A 15,327-nucleotide genomic window follows, 5' to 3' on the forward strand; every position below is an offset into this window, starting at 1 on the left:
ACATTTGTTAGCCACCCTACAGGCTTTGAAGAACAAATTCTCTGATTTTCAATCATTTCATAATTGTCGGCCTAAACAACAAAATAGGTCGACAGCGCCATTCGGTGTCAGTGTTCGTTAAAGATGATATTATAAAGAGCAGCTATGCAAGTCGGATGAAATTATTTTGCTTCTGTCAATAACAACGAAACCTGGACTAGATATTCCTCCGGAATCGGGGTTGGTTATTACCGAACAAGCTGCTATTAATTTCAGTTCTGGTCATGACAGCTTTTCTAAGCGTATAACGTCAAAGCTTACAGAAATTATTCCAGCAAAACTAGCGTTTAACTTAGAAAATATCGTTCGAAATGTTGACCAATTTTGTCTTCAATGAAGAGAAGTCGATTGGACGATCTTCCGTAATGTAACATATTATATCATGAAATAAATGTTACTTGTGCCATTTATTCTCACACAAGTAATCTTAAACCCTATCTCTTTTCAATACAAATTTACATGTATTGTTATATTTCACAGAATACTGAGGGAGTACATATCACGTTTGTCGGATTTTATACAGGCTTTGAATAGCGCTGGACTATCAGGGTTACCCTGAACAGATTGTAAGTGACCATTCAAACCAGTGTTTCCTTGACTTATTTCTACTTCTTTAGAAATACATATCTACATACGTGGTAGAGGCGAGCAGTGGACCAACCTTTGCATACGTGTATGACAGGTGCCACGTTCACCTTTTCGCGAACACCTGGTATCATCACTGGATTGTCTGGTCTAGACTCGATTATTTACACATCGCCGTCATATGTCATACAGCTGCCGAGTTGCACGTTAATCAAACCAGCATGCAATCAATCACAGGTTAAATATAGTGGGAATGGTACAATCGATTGTGACGCAATAGAACGGGCTTGCCGGTAAGAATCGTGACTTCCTTGTGTAGTACACATTGTGTGCGCTCTTTTCTAGAAAGAGTATCTTCACAAAGCATGAGGTAATCACAGTGATACCGCCACGAACGAGCACTTCAGTGACGCAAGGGTATAACTACGCAATACGTGTGGTGCGTTCACATTGCCGCCGTGGTTGTAGAGACATGGAGGTGCAGGTTCGGGTACGCTGGGTGATGGTGTTGTTAGCCTTGTGGATCGGGGCCGATGTTGTAGCTGTTAAGTTTGAAAACAATGGATACGATCTCCTGGTGGCCATCGACCGAAAGGTTCCCCAGGATCCTCGGATGATCCCACAGTTAAAGGTGCGTAATCAATTATTCAACCTTATGTTTAATGGAAATTAAATTCTTTGAAATAAATTGATAATTATGTAGTTATGTATAATAATTGTAAATAGACCTATCGCCAACGGCTGAAGTGAAAGTATAAATTTAGATGTGGGTGCCTACACAATGTAACGTGTCAACATTAGGAGTAATGGGTAGATACGGGTGTCACACAACGATAATTTAAAAAAAACTCGCCATAGCTTTAATATAACTATATAAAGTCAGGCAATCAGGTGGTTCTGGTTTTGCATAATTAATGTTTGTCAGCCAATCAGGTGTAAGCTGTATCTAAACACGGCTATGTTCGTTGCTTCATTCCCAGGGTCTTAAAAATAACCTAATTAAGAAGCTCGCCAGCCTTTTATGCACCGAATAGTAAACTGACTGCTTGCTATGTCTAGCAGACTAGATATATAGAGATTTGGTGTTCAAATCCTGCTTGGGTGTTTTTCACACTGATAACAAATTTCAAGCATTTTGCCAAGCAGTTGCTAAATCGTCCAGGATAAACAGCATCGATTCTCCTTTAAACTTGCTGTGGGCAACGAACATTTAAAGCAGACCGTTGACGATTATTACGATGATGTAAAGCAACATAGAAATTACGTCGAACCATTGGGGCACGACTATCCGAAGTTCAAAATCAACAACGAAGGGACGCTGCGATTGAAAACCCATTCAGAGATCGATCTCATCAAGAAACACATGAGAAAACCGCTTGCCCTGTCGACACTAGCTAGTTGCTGTGGTGGTAGTCAACTGCTCCACACTGATTCTCGTCTAGGTACAAAATGACGAGGCCATGAACAACACCATCGAGAAAAGACTGCGCGACCTGGAAGATGAGAGGTCGACCCGATTGGAAGCCGCTTCCTGCAACCGGGAAGCCCTTTGCTCGCAAATTAGCCATGTGCACGAAACCGTTCGACTGAGTCTTGAATGAAGACACCACGTTGCCCACACGATCCGAATTTTGTTCCGCGAACAGAAGATCACCATCGCCAGCATTCTGAGGGCATTGGGCTTCATCACATCGACCCTGGTCATATCAATGACGGGCGGCGGGGGGCATACCAACAACAACACCACCAAGTGACGTCAGAGACTGGATAAAAAACATTTGAAATTGCTCGTTGAAGCCCTGGCTAAACTGGCCGGCAAAGCCGCTGAATTGCTGCCTGGCATCTTGGGCAGCATCGTTTCCTGGCTGCTGGGTCTGCTGTTGAAAACAGTCATGTGGCTCGGTCAAAGCCTGTGACCTTTTATCATCGCTGTGGCGGGTCTGGTGTACATCACCACTAAGGCATTTTTAACCAAATGAGGCACAGTCCGACCGCGATCCCCTCCGACCGCCAGCGCCGTTTTGTGATTGATGTGCCGCTGATTGTTTGCCTGCTGCTGCTGCTGTCATGGTGGTTTTGCTTCATGGCGTCAGCGGTGGCGCCACCACGATATTTTGTGGCACGACTCGACTCGCGTTATTGACGTCCGGGTTCACGCCAAACTTTTGATCACTGGTGGCGATGACGATTTCATTGCTGCAGCCCACCACTCTGTTCACCCTCAGTTGCATGTCCCTCGGAGCTATGTACAGTCAAACACGTAGTCGACTTTCGGGATGGCATCCTCGACATTAGCCACGAACTGTAAGCCATCACTTTACCTATGATGCCAAACCACTTTGGCGTCTGCGTGCCCCGTTGAAACCTCCAAACGTGGTAATCCTTGCTGTCGTCAAAACCCATGAGATCGTCTCTCCACTCGTTACTCATGACGTAAGTATTCGTATACGTTTTGCCACCCCATTCTTTCAACTGCTTGATGGCTTCCACGAGGGACATGATGGGAATGTCCAAACAGTGATTATCGCCCGGCAAACGCCAATTGGCCGTTTTTGGATCTATTTCAAATTCACCGCAAACGCTTTTGTAAGCCTGCCGATCATATGGATTGTTTGCTGCATTCCACGCCTTGTCTTGCGGAATGGGTGCGCTGATCTCTTTCAGGATGCGTCTGATCTGGTAGTAAGAGTGAAACGATAACACGGACCGACTTAGTTCATCACGACGAGTGTCGTTCAATGTCAAACCACACCCTATCATCGCACACCACACGGTGAAATTGAATTGATTCTGCCAGAATTGCATCGGGTTGTTAAACCAAGCGTGCACTGTTTTACATTCGCTAAAAACCCTGTAATTTTAAACACGCCGATGAACCGAGCTCGAAAATGTAAACTTTCATTTGCATCGACCACAATCTTCATCTTCAAGCATTTACATTATCACCTTTAGAATAAAACACTCCTTGTTTGTACATATGGAATTATATTATTCATATAATCCTACTACCAGGCTGTTCATCAATAACGCCGGCAAACCAAATAACGGACGGCTACTGCGGCATGTGCTGGCTCAACAACGAAATCTTCAAACCCGTGGGAGCCGAACTCAAAATGAAGGTCTTGAACGGCACAGTCGTGTTAGCCAACAATGGAAAAAACGACTTGAGACTCAGTCGGCCGTTGGCGAGAACGCTCGGGTTGATTTCGAACGAAATACTGCCGAAAAACACCATGACTGCACGAAATTACGCGACCTCGTTTCGTTTTGCGAACTGTGAATTCATCTCAATGAACTGAGCATGACTGACAACGTTCAAGGCGAACAACCTTCCACATTGGTGAGATCCATGTCGGTGAAAACGGAAAAGTACAACGAAGGCAGAACCGAATCGTTTTTGTAGTGGCAGTACTAGAAATTAATCCGAGGTACCATCACAGAATTAAAAATATCAGTTTTAGACATTAAACATGATCCCATAAGAATAGGATATCTCAGCGCGACGCTGCACATATAACAATGACCGAGTCTTGAGGTCCAGGAACACGCATTAGAAAATGCGCCAACATAGTGATCTCCAACCTCGGGGACACACGCGGATTCGACGAACCCGGAATTGACAGCAAACTGTATGCCTTGCAACTGAAAAACAACATTTACAAACTTGTCAAACTGCAGGGTTTGCAGATGGTGTCGGAATTCGACAGTGTGGTAAACATCCTGGAAAATCTGTTGGCGAAATCCATGCTGTACATCCAACTCTACCTCGGCGAACCGCCGTCAGCACATGACGTCGTCAAAATTGTGAAAGGGATTAAACTCCGCTGGGCCAAAAAACAAACAATACGTTTGCTCAGTTTACGTGCGGGTGAACGTGAATGCCTACACCAGTCTGCAGGGAGTCATCGTGACCGTGGAAGACACGATATTGCTCACTAAAATTTTCCAACCCGACAACATACATCTCATGGGTTTGAAGTGCACGTCTTAAGAATTATCTGAAAACCAACTGAAAACCATTTCAAACTTTATGTAATATGTACGATGAACCAGCACCCCAACGTAACATTCGCCGATCTCGGGGACACGCATGTCGGGATTCAATATGCCTGCTGAGGAAAACACCTTGTATGCCATGCGCTTACAAAACAATGCGTACGGACGAATGTCACTGGCAGATTTTCTAAAGAGCCTGACTGGTTGATCAACATTACCCTCACCTCGCCCCGCATATTCATTAAAAACAGTCGCGTGTCTGAAGTGATAAACGACGGGATAATTCTCACGTCTTTTGTCCCGACAATAGATGGTACCGTACGAGTTTTACGAATACCGGGTCACATGGGCAACATGCTCGCCCCCACCAACACGGATGCGGTATTAACAGCCAACATACCTGATTGCCAACTGCATTTTTTCAACAAGGATAACAGCACCACGCTCATAAAAGAAGTGTATCTCGCAAACGCTCCCTCTGAAACATTTATTACTTTTGAAAAAACTGTCGGTAGGCTGGGATGATAGACACATGCGTCGACAATGTCATGTTATCATGCAGCCGGGGTCAACAGCCTTCACAAACATGGCCCTTCGTCTCGAGACTATTTACCCACACGAAAACTTCAACTTTATCTACCTCAAATACATCAATCAGAGATTAACGGAGAACCAATTAAATATTATCTTATAAAAAACAAATATTCTTATATATATATACAGGATGAAGTAGCAAAAACACTGGAAACTGTAGACGGGTTTTGTTTGCGACAGTTATAGGACATCAAACAACAACTAGAACAAGAGCGCGATGCACGGTCAACATTACAGAAAAAATATCATATAGGGCTGTCAATTCTGTGGAAGGTGTCGACACCACCCTGATGGCAACCAGCATGGGATTAGGCACGGCCGGTGTCAGGTTGTTATCCACCGTCGTGGCCGCACCCGTGGTACTAGCATAGAATTAACAGCTGGAGTGGCAGGGTTGGTGGGATTGGCGCTTAAGTTCGTATCTCACAGATTGCAACGTAAAGCACTGAAACACGATGAAAATAGACGATCATACTTCCACCGTGCTCACTGACTGTAAACTCTCCGAGGAAGAGTTTCGTTTGGTGATCTCAGAACTCACAAAATACCACAGAATGAAACAAGAGATTCGAATCAAGTCTCGTAAAAGCACTGTCATCAGCGAAGACGAGAAAAAAAAGGTTCATACAACAAGGGAAGCAACAAGGGCCCGGCAAGCCTTCATTACCAAAACCAAACAAATTATAGAAGGAGATTCACAGTAAATAGTTTCGCGGATATCAACATAAGGTCGCCGACTTGGCAGCCAGCTGGCCGACCAGCCCTGTCAGCCGATCAACACACACACACACACACACACACACACACACACACACACACACACACACACACACACACACACACACACACACACACACACACACAGACAGAGAGAGAGAGAGAGAGACACAGAGAGAGAGAGAGACACAGAGAGAGAGAGAGAGACACACACACAGAGACAGACACACAGACAGACACACACAGACACACACACGGCTAAGCTGATGAATAGCTGAGCTGAGACAGAGAGACACATACACACAAACACACACTACAACTCGCCCACAGCACTCGCTCAACCTAGACTAGGAACATCAATTACCAATCTCCACAGGAGCTATGGTGGCTCAGTTACAGCTTGCTTTGTGCAGCCGCGTAACTGTGCGATTGTGAGTTCACATACCGTCTGGCCACTATAGTTTACTTGCAGCATTTGAAACTTTCGATAGTAAGGTTATCGAGAAAGGGGCGGCTCTCGTCGAGAGCAAGCAATTGCATGCAATCCGTGTAGTAGTATACACAATAGTGGCACGAGACCAGGTCCCTTATAAGCCTTAACTATTTATAATTAATTATTGATAATTAAGGCTTATAAGGGAGTAGGTTTTGCCTGTGATGTAATGACGGCCGGGCTCGTGTTTACAGGCGAGTAGGTGAACGTTTAGCATCGAATTTAACAAGTCCGACAGTGGTAGCCAGTGGTGTTATGGTGTGGGAGGGATCTGGGGCGATCTCAAAAAGAGACTTGTGATTATTCATGAAAACCTGAATACTCGAAGATACGGGGATGCAGTTTTGCGACAAGTTGTGCTGCCACTTATCCAGCAACATCCACGTGACATTGTCGACCAACACAATGATGCAAGGCCTCATACATCAAGACTGACAAATACGTACGGGACAAATCGGAAGACTACCAGCGCCACCTGTCACCGATCAACAACCGGAACAATGTCTCCTCCAGGGATGGCAACGGATCACGCCTAACGTCATTCGTCGTCTTACGTCATCAATGCGTGGACGTGTTTTGATGACATTTTGCTCTTATTGATTTGTGTAAAAGTTCAGACTATGATACCGCATGTCTTTCAGTGTCAGTCAAACGGTACTTTCGACTTTGTATGAAATGAAATTGTCTACATTTGCTGTATAATTGAATACTCTATTGAAATTAAACATATGTTCATATATATATGCTTTTGTTTTCATTTATAGTTTGGTCAACCACATTGTATACTTTCTTTTGAGTACTAGTTTATCGTTAAACGGCAAACAATGTGTTTGATGATCAATGAAATGCCGGAAGCGTAACGTTTGTACAGATTTCCATGCATGATTTTTGCTATAACGAACAGAATTTCCGGTTAAAAAGAATTATGCTTAAAGAAACAGTTCAGCAAGGCTGTGGGCAAAACTGTGTTTATTGTGATGCCTACTTATAAACTTGCATATCATTCAGAGATGTATATGAGATTTATGATAACAATTTTACACATACAGAAATCATTTTCCAATAATATGACTGAACATTCATTGGAATGCTAGTCTTACATTTGCCGCAGTTCATTATGAAAGAGTCTAGGGGTCACAATTAAAAACTTCACAAATCAGAGTTCATTCAAAACGTGCATAAAGAGTCACATAATCAGACAAGAGTCAGGGGACACGTCATCAATAGCGAGTGTGACCACCCTGGGCATTCATACACGTCAACACACGTCTTCTCATTGACGGCGTCAGCCGGTGGATGTCTGTTCTATAAGCAGAAGAGAGTCTGTCCAAGTTCCTGTCGGTTCACTGGGGGTGCTACACGCTGTCTCAACTGACGATCAAGATGATGCCAGAGACGTTCATCGTCGGTTCATGTCTGCAGAACGTGTTCACGTTAACTTTGTGCAGGTATTCTCGAACAATTCTGGCGGTTTGAAGGCTTGCGTTGTCGTGCTGCAAAAATGATTCCTCTTGGCTGTTGTCGAAAAACGGGTACCACAAAAGATCCCTGTATCGCTGGGCATTCGGATTTCCTCGGATGATACCCTGTCTTGTTTTTCTGGCCACAAATGCCACCCCATACCATGCCACCTCCTCCAGGGAAGGGATGAACTTCTTGTACGCTGTTTGGTGACAGTCGCTCTCCTCTGCGTCATTACAAACTCTGCCATCGTTTCTGAACAGAAGAGCAGTTTCTTCAAGTCACGTATCTGCCCCCGACATACAATTCGTGCCCATTGCCATTTGTGTTGACAGCGTAGATGGGGCAAGGCCATTCCGGCCATACTAATCATCGAAGGACTGTTCGTCTGCTGATGGCTTGTCGGAGTGCTGTCGCCATCACAAATATGTTCCGGATGTGTATTTCCCGGATGTTACGGTCTTCTTAAATGTTGATCTTCATGATCTTGGGCGGTTTAGGGTCTGGCCTGTTTGCTAGTAGCGTTTTGTGCTGATGGTAGCCTGGCTGCAGTTGTGAAGCCCGAGATTGGCCACACCGATCGCCCTGTCTTTATGCGCTTGAGTAAGTCTCGGCATGTTCGTGGTGTTTTTCTGGTTACTGCATGCTTGGTCTGCAAACATCTTTTGATGTTCTTCACCTTTTGGAAAATGCACGATTCCTACGAACTTTTCTTAGAGATGCATTGTGATCGGGACCATGTTGCGCTTTGGCGAATATTTTTGGCATGGATTCAAACCTGCACCAGCGTTTTTGCTTTTTATACAATTACTTTAAAAGTGATAACTTTTTTTGCCCGGTGGACTTTTTCAGACCATGTTTACCTCTGCCTCGGACTACCTGTACAATACAACCCGGAAGTATACCTACATTAGACATGTGACCATCTTAGTACCAGACACGTGGACCAAAGATCCAAGCTGGAAAGACAAAGGGGAGATAACCTTTACTGATGCAGATGTCAGAGTGGATTCACCCAATCCTCTAAAGGTAATATTTTAGCGCGATTGTTTTTAAGAGAACTGACATATTAAACTTGTCATTGTTACGACCGAAGTAATGCTAGGGTTACATTTTGTTCCCGGCGGCCACGGCAGCCCCGTTTCCCTGAAACCGAATGCGCCGTGGGGTTTTGGCCATTTCTTTCCTCCAAAGTCAAGTTTTGTTCTGACCTGCTACGTTTTCCGTTTGGTAAAAAACGGGCTGCTGAGTCCTGGGAGCTCAAAGGCGCGCTACGGTTCTGTCCACTGCGGATTTCATTACCTTTCCTCCCGGCCTGTGGCGTTCAGATTGGTTCCCTCACGTTAATCACGTTTTGATCAAGGGTTTGACACGTTTTGTGCGTTCTGTTGACGTCGGCCAGATTTGGAGCGCGTTTGTGCCTTCAGTATAAAATATAATAGCAATAACAGCCATAGTACCCTGAGAGACAAGAGCAGCATTTGGTGTTTGCTGGGGGCATACATTGTGTCCTTGAGTCAGCAAGAAAGCCAGAATCAGCTGCAGGGAGGGAATGCCAGAGAATGCATTGTGCCGTAGCTCGCCGGCCCTGTAAACCGTCACACACCTCGATGCGGCGTCGTTATAGAACAGGACGAATTGGCAACCATACAACCTACCTTGCTGTGAGAACCGGGACAAAACGGACAGCAAGGGCGAACCAACCGTGATAAAACGCCAAACAAATGTGGCGAACGTAACGAAACTTGAAGGGACCTTGAGATGCCGGGGAACACACATGCTATGCTATTGCTGGAATATTGCTAAAAGCGGCGTAAAACTAAATTCACTCACTCACTCACTCACTCAACAACACCCAAAAACAATTACGCGTGAGTGTAACGTTGTTTATATCACTGGTTGAATTCATGTGCAGACATAGTTTATTCTGGCAACCTGTCTCTCCCTGTCTCTCTGTCTCTCTGTCTCTCTCTCCCTTCTTTCTCTCTCTTTACAGGGCAATACTCCGTACACGTTCCAACCAGGGCAGTGTGGGGAGCCTGGACGCTATATCCTTCTGACACCCGACTATGTGCTGGACAAAGACAACGACCGTGACATTAATTATGGAGATGCAGGTAGGTAGAGTGTTACCCATGACAACCAACAGCAATTATATGATTATGTGATTATGCCGGGCTATACGCCCATCTCTCATAGACTGAGGGCATCATACTAACCCGCCATAATCCAGATACAATGCAGTGTGCGCCATTTGCTGTTTACTGCAGCACTACATGATAGTTGTGTACTCATGCTATGTATTAATGAAGGCCACCTTGCGTTTGTTTCCCAATACGAAGGTCGTGTTCTGGTGCACGAGTTCGCCCATCTAAGATTTGGCGTATTTGATGAGTACGGCATCCCCGGTAGCCGTCAGCACCCAGTCTACTATGTAGATGACACAGGAACGACCGTACGCCCCACTGCCTGCTCCACCGACATCACCGGTTACTTTAGCAATAAAGTGGAAGGCTCCAGATGCGAACCTGTCGACAGTGAGGAGTTGGTGAATAAAGACTGTTCCTTTCTCCCAGACGTCAACAACAACACGGCAACGGTGTCTGTCATGTATGCCCAGTTCTTGAAGGAGGTAAACGGGTGACGTATTGTTTTTCGATTCAAATTGTCTAATACGATACTATAGTTATGTAATTGCTTCCTCTTTGAAGTTCAGCTGTAATAAACATTAAGTTTACAATGCATGATTATATATTTTGCGATACATTTTACCTTCTAGGTGGTTCACTTTTGCGAAAGTGACCCTGACAGTGGTAGAATGGACTTGATTCATAACCCCAATGCCCCAAACAGGCATAACAAAATGTGCAGCAAAAGGGGAACTTGGGACGTCATCAAAGAACATACAGACATAAAGGGAAGTAACCCTGCGGACATTAGAAACCGAGCCCCACAGTTCAATGTTGTCTATCGCCAGAGAGAGGCGGTTGGCAACACAACCATTTGTGGACGTAGAATCGTTCTTCTGTTAGATCTCTCGGGGTCGATGGAACAGGTAACCAACAAATTGACACCACCTGTAATTGTATAAGTATATATGTTCTTACAAAAGATGGGAATAATGAAGTATATATATATGTTAGGACAAAGATAAGTGTTGACTTCAAACATCCTTAGCAAGATCGCTCAAATCTGTAGCACCTAACGCATCCGATAATTCACATATGCTGCACTGATGATGTAATACTATGTGAACAACAAAATTCGCGCTAAATTGCCTAGCAGTAACTCGTGTAAGCTGGAGTTTTATCTCAGCTTGTAGAGAAGAGATTTGTTATAACCAAATGAAGGTGACGCTGGAGAAACGAACATGATCCATAACAGCCAAGGTTCATTATAAGATAACACAAAGGCAGTTCTTAATCCTTCGGTTTACCATGTTCTCAATGACAAAACCGAACTCTGATGTCACGGAAAATCAGTCATGTCCAGATCAGATATCATAATCTCGAAATATAAATGCTTACAATGGCTTCAATCAATGTCAGTAGTATATATCATCAATATATATATATATATATATATATATAAACAAAACAAACATTTTAATGATAGCGTCATGACTCTGTGACTTTGATAGAATTACAGATACTTCAAACTGCGGCAAATAGCTGATCAAATCATCAGAGACATTCTACCTCTGGGCACAGAAGTGGGGATTGTGGTGTTCAGCGGTTCCGCCAGAATCTGGGCCAACATGAGTTTCATCACATCATCTGCAGACAGACAGATGCTTGCCCAGGGTCTGCCGGACAAAGAAGACTATGGTGGTGGTACAGCTATAGGGTTAGGTCTTCTAAAAGCCATCGAGGTACAGATGTATTTGCTTTGTCATAAACAAAAAAACTGGCTGTGTGCTCACAGCCCAAGTAGACGGATTTATTGGAGTATAAGAAAACTGATAGACAAACTTTATGGATGAACAACTTCTTTATTCAGGTGATGCGACGTTTCGATAGAAATTCTTGCATCGTTGTCAATATCGGGGAATCTGTCGAATCCGGACTCTTTATAAACCGGTTTTCTCAGTGATCCGGACTACTCTCTGAGTCCCGGCAAAGTTGTTCTTAATTTATCATTAAAGCTTGCTTTATGACTAAAATAACAGCCCCGGTAATCAACTTGCTATGAGAACAATGCTTTGTAAACTGGACGTAGCTGACTGAAATAACGGTCCGTTGAATAAACATCACTGTTACTTATGTTCTCAATGGTTTATAAACACACATTATTTAATGGGTTTAAGTTCTATAAATGACAGATCACGTGCTTGCTACTGAGTATAAATAAAATCAAAACAAAAAAGAACTATCCAAGTTGTTGGTTGTCCTTAACAAAGGGAGGTAACTCATCAAGGCAGTGTCTACGCTAATGGACAAAAGTTGACTAATCCGGACTGCTTTATAATCTGGAAAAGTGAGTCGGTCCCAGGCCAGTCCGTAATAGACAGACTCCACTGTATATAACACTGTTTTCTATCTGCTTGACAACGATACAAGAATCTGTATCAAAACGTCGTATCAACTGAATAAAGAGGTTGTCCATCAATAAAATTTGACTCTCCATGTATGCCACTCAAAAAAGTGTAAGAAACATATATAACTAGATGGACATCTTAATTCACTAACCCGTGAAGATCCGGGGTAGAATAGGTCTTCAGCAACCCATGTGCTTGCCACAAAAGGCGACTATGCTTCTCGTAAGAGGCGACTAACGGGATCGGGTGGTCAGTTTCCCTGACTTGGTTGACAACATGTTATCGGTTCCCAATTGCGCAGATCGATGCTCATGCTGTTGATCACTGGATTGTCTGGTCCAGACTCGATTATTTACAGACCGCCGCCATATAGTTTGGATATTGTTGAGTGCGGCGTAAAACTAAACTCACTCACTCACTCTTAATTCACTATCGTGTTTCTTTCAAAGATCAAAGGTAGTAAGCTGATCTTTTTCAAAACTGTAGTGTCTGTGACAAGAGCGTATCTAAAGTTCGCCTGATGTCAGCCTTTATCATAACATCAGTATGGTAAAAACATGGGATCTTCTGACAAGTAAAAGTATACAAGCTTTCGTTTATTTTGCATAAACGCAAAAAAATGTCTCTGTGAAACCCTGCTCAAAGCTGTATTTGTCAAATATCCAGAGTCACTGACCTTTGTTTCTAAAGCTGTACATATTTACTTTTGAGTTGCATAAAAGAATGTAAAAAAAATGTTTTTTAAAGAGTATCACTCTCAATCTCTAACGGGTTCTTAAATGGATTTTTTTTAAAAATGTGATGTCTACGAAGGGTGCCTGAAAATTATACTTTAATACCGATTGTATGTTGCTTTGTTTTTTGTAGTTTCATTATGTACTCTCCCAAAAATGAAACGCATATAGGAATTTCAACTGTATTTTAATGTTTACTTTGAAACATCTTATAGGCTTTATGAGTCAATGAAATATAGCGAAATTGCACATTAGGAATACAGACTTATCCATCTTTGGCACCAACTCGATGGAAGTCAGTTAGAGTGTCACATGGAGACGTGTGGTGGCGCTGAAGTCAATACCTCGTGTGACCACCGTTGGCGTCCAGTACTTTACGGCAGCGCCTCGACATCGAACGAATAAATCTCAGAATCTCGTGTTGCCCAATCGCAGCCACTCTGCCTGTAGTGCCTGTGCGAGTTGCTGAAGTGTCAGGGGCTGAGGGTTACGTCGGTGCGCCCGTCTGTCCAGGGCATCCCACAGATATTCGATCAGGTTTAAGTCCGGTGATCTTGAGGGCCAGGGGAGCACATTGATGGTGTGGTTCTGGAGGAAGTCTCTAGTGGGACGTGCTGTGTGGGGCCTGGCATTGTCCTGTTGAAACAACTCCCTCATGCGATCAATGATTGGAAGGAGGTGTGGGCGTAGGAATTCGTCACAGTACCGTTGAGCTGTCAGGTTGCCCTGGATCATCACCAAATCACTTTTCCTACTTTTCCTACGGCTCCCCACATCATAACACTGCCCTGACCGAATCTGTCCACCTGAGGAACGCAAGCGTCGGCGAAACGTTCACGTCGACGTCTGTACACCCGCATTCTTCCATCGCGTCGTTCCAATAGAAATCGTGATTCATCACTGAACCAGATTCTTCGCCAATTCGGTAGGTTCCAGGCTTGAACGTTAGTGCACCATTGAACTCGATGTCGACGATGTTGTTGTCGAAGCACAGGGCCAAAATAAGGTCTTCTGGCACGTAAACAAGCCTCTCTCAACCTGTTCCTGACGGTCTGTGCAGAAAGTCTCCTCAATCCGGGTATTTGTCGAGCGTACTGGTCACCGTAGCTGTTCGATGACGCAGGTGATGTACCCGGATGTAGCGATCCTGCGCCGCAGTGGTCACTCGAGGGGGCCACTACGAGGGACATCTGCTTCCGCATTCTGCCGGCGATATCTCTCCCAGAGCCGTGAAATGGTGCTTTGGTGAACATTCATGCGTCGGGCAACTGCACGTTGAGACTGGCCAACTTCAAGCAAACCAATATGACGGTTGGCTTCACTTAGACGTGGCATTTTGCGTTCGTCAACAATATTCCAAATACAGTGAATAATCGACAGACAGCAATCAACCTTTTATACCCATCATTGAGACTATCTGATCCCCAACTTTCACGTGCATTTCATGTGAATTGTGTATTCTGTGACACTACACGCCGAAATTGAAAATCATGCTGTTAAATACGGGTTTTTTACGGATGGTGCCTTTTGTTGTGATGTTTCAAAACATAAACACCATAGGACTTATAAACAGAGCAAAACCTTTTGTAAAATGAATCACGTTTTAATTCATTGCTACAAGAAACTGCTATTTTCATGATGCGTTTCCTTTTTTGGAGAGTATATTACGATCAGCGATTACAAAATATACGTTCAGATAGTATGTGTATGAGTAGATAACATGGATCGAGAGGACATGTTCGCTGACTTCATCACACTCCAAGTGTCTAGATCCAGACACTTCCAGTAACAGAAGGTCGTGGCATAGCTTGAATGTTTCAGAATACGGCGTCAACTTGAGACAAACAGTGATGATATGTTTTATGTATCTAGATGCTAAACGGCCGGGGGAAATCGGCGGAGAATGGACGAATATTCCTCGTCACTGACGGAGAACAAAACGTTAAGCCGAATGTGAGCCTGATCTTTTCCGATATTTTGAGCTCCAAGGTTGTTGTTCACTGAATGGCCTATAGTGATTCTGTGTCGTGAGATAAAGTCCTACAACCAGGATGTAATCGGTAATAGCAGGTAATTCCAGAGATAAATTTAAGCTTTAGACTCACTAAAGCAATATGATGCTTTGCAGTCGACATTCTACACTTTGTGTCTTATGAGATAACTGCACAAGA

General features: G+C 43.9%; 1 protein-coding gene across 1 annotated transcript in view; it reads left to right on the plus strand.

Moving 5' to 3' along the window:
- The first annotated feature begins 954 nt into the window (after positions 1-954).
- The window catches only part of LOC124270282 (calcium-activated chloride channel regulator family member 3-like), a 30,514-nt gene continuing 16,141 nt past the window's right edge, over positions 955-15,327 (plus strand). Inside the window, exons 1-7 of the mRNA XM_046705325.1 lie at positions 955-1,255; positions 8,738-8,914; positions 9,882-10,002; positions 10,228-10,517; positions 10,665-10,940; positions 11,526-11,756; positions 15,029-15,180. Of these exons, the coding sequence (XP_046561281.1) occupies positions 1,097-1,255; positions 8,738-8,914; positions 9,882-10,002; positions 10,228-10,517; positions 10,665-10,940; positions 11,526-11,756; positions 15,029-15,160 (1,386 nt within the window). The 5' untranslated portion in view covers positions 955-1,096 and the 3' untranslated portion in view covers positions 15,161-15,180. The remainder of the gene's footprint in view (positions 1,256-8,737; positions 8,915-9,881; positions 10,003-10,227; positions 10,518-10,664; positions 10,941-11,525; positions 11,757-15,028; positions 15,181-15,327) is intronic.

This window comes from Haliotis rubra, unplaced genomic scaffold (assembly GCF_003918875.1).
Source record: "Haliotis rubra isolate DU_JTF1 unplaced genomic scaffold, ASM391887v1 Scf1500, whole genome shotgun sequence".
NCBI classification, from domain to species: domain Eukaryota; kingdom Metazoa; phylum Mollusca; class Gastropoda; order Lepetellida; family Haliotidae; genus Haliotis; species Haliotis rubra.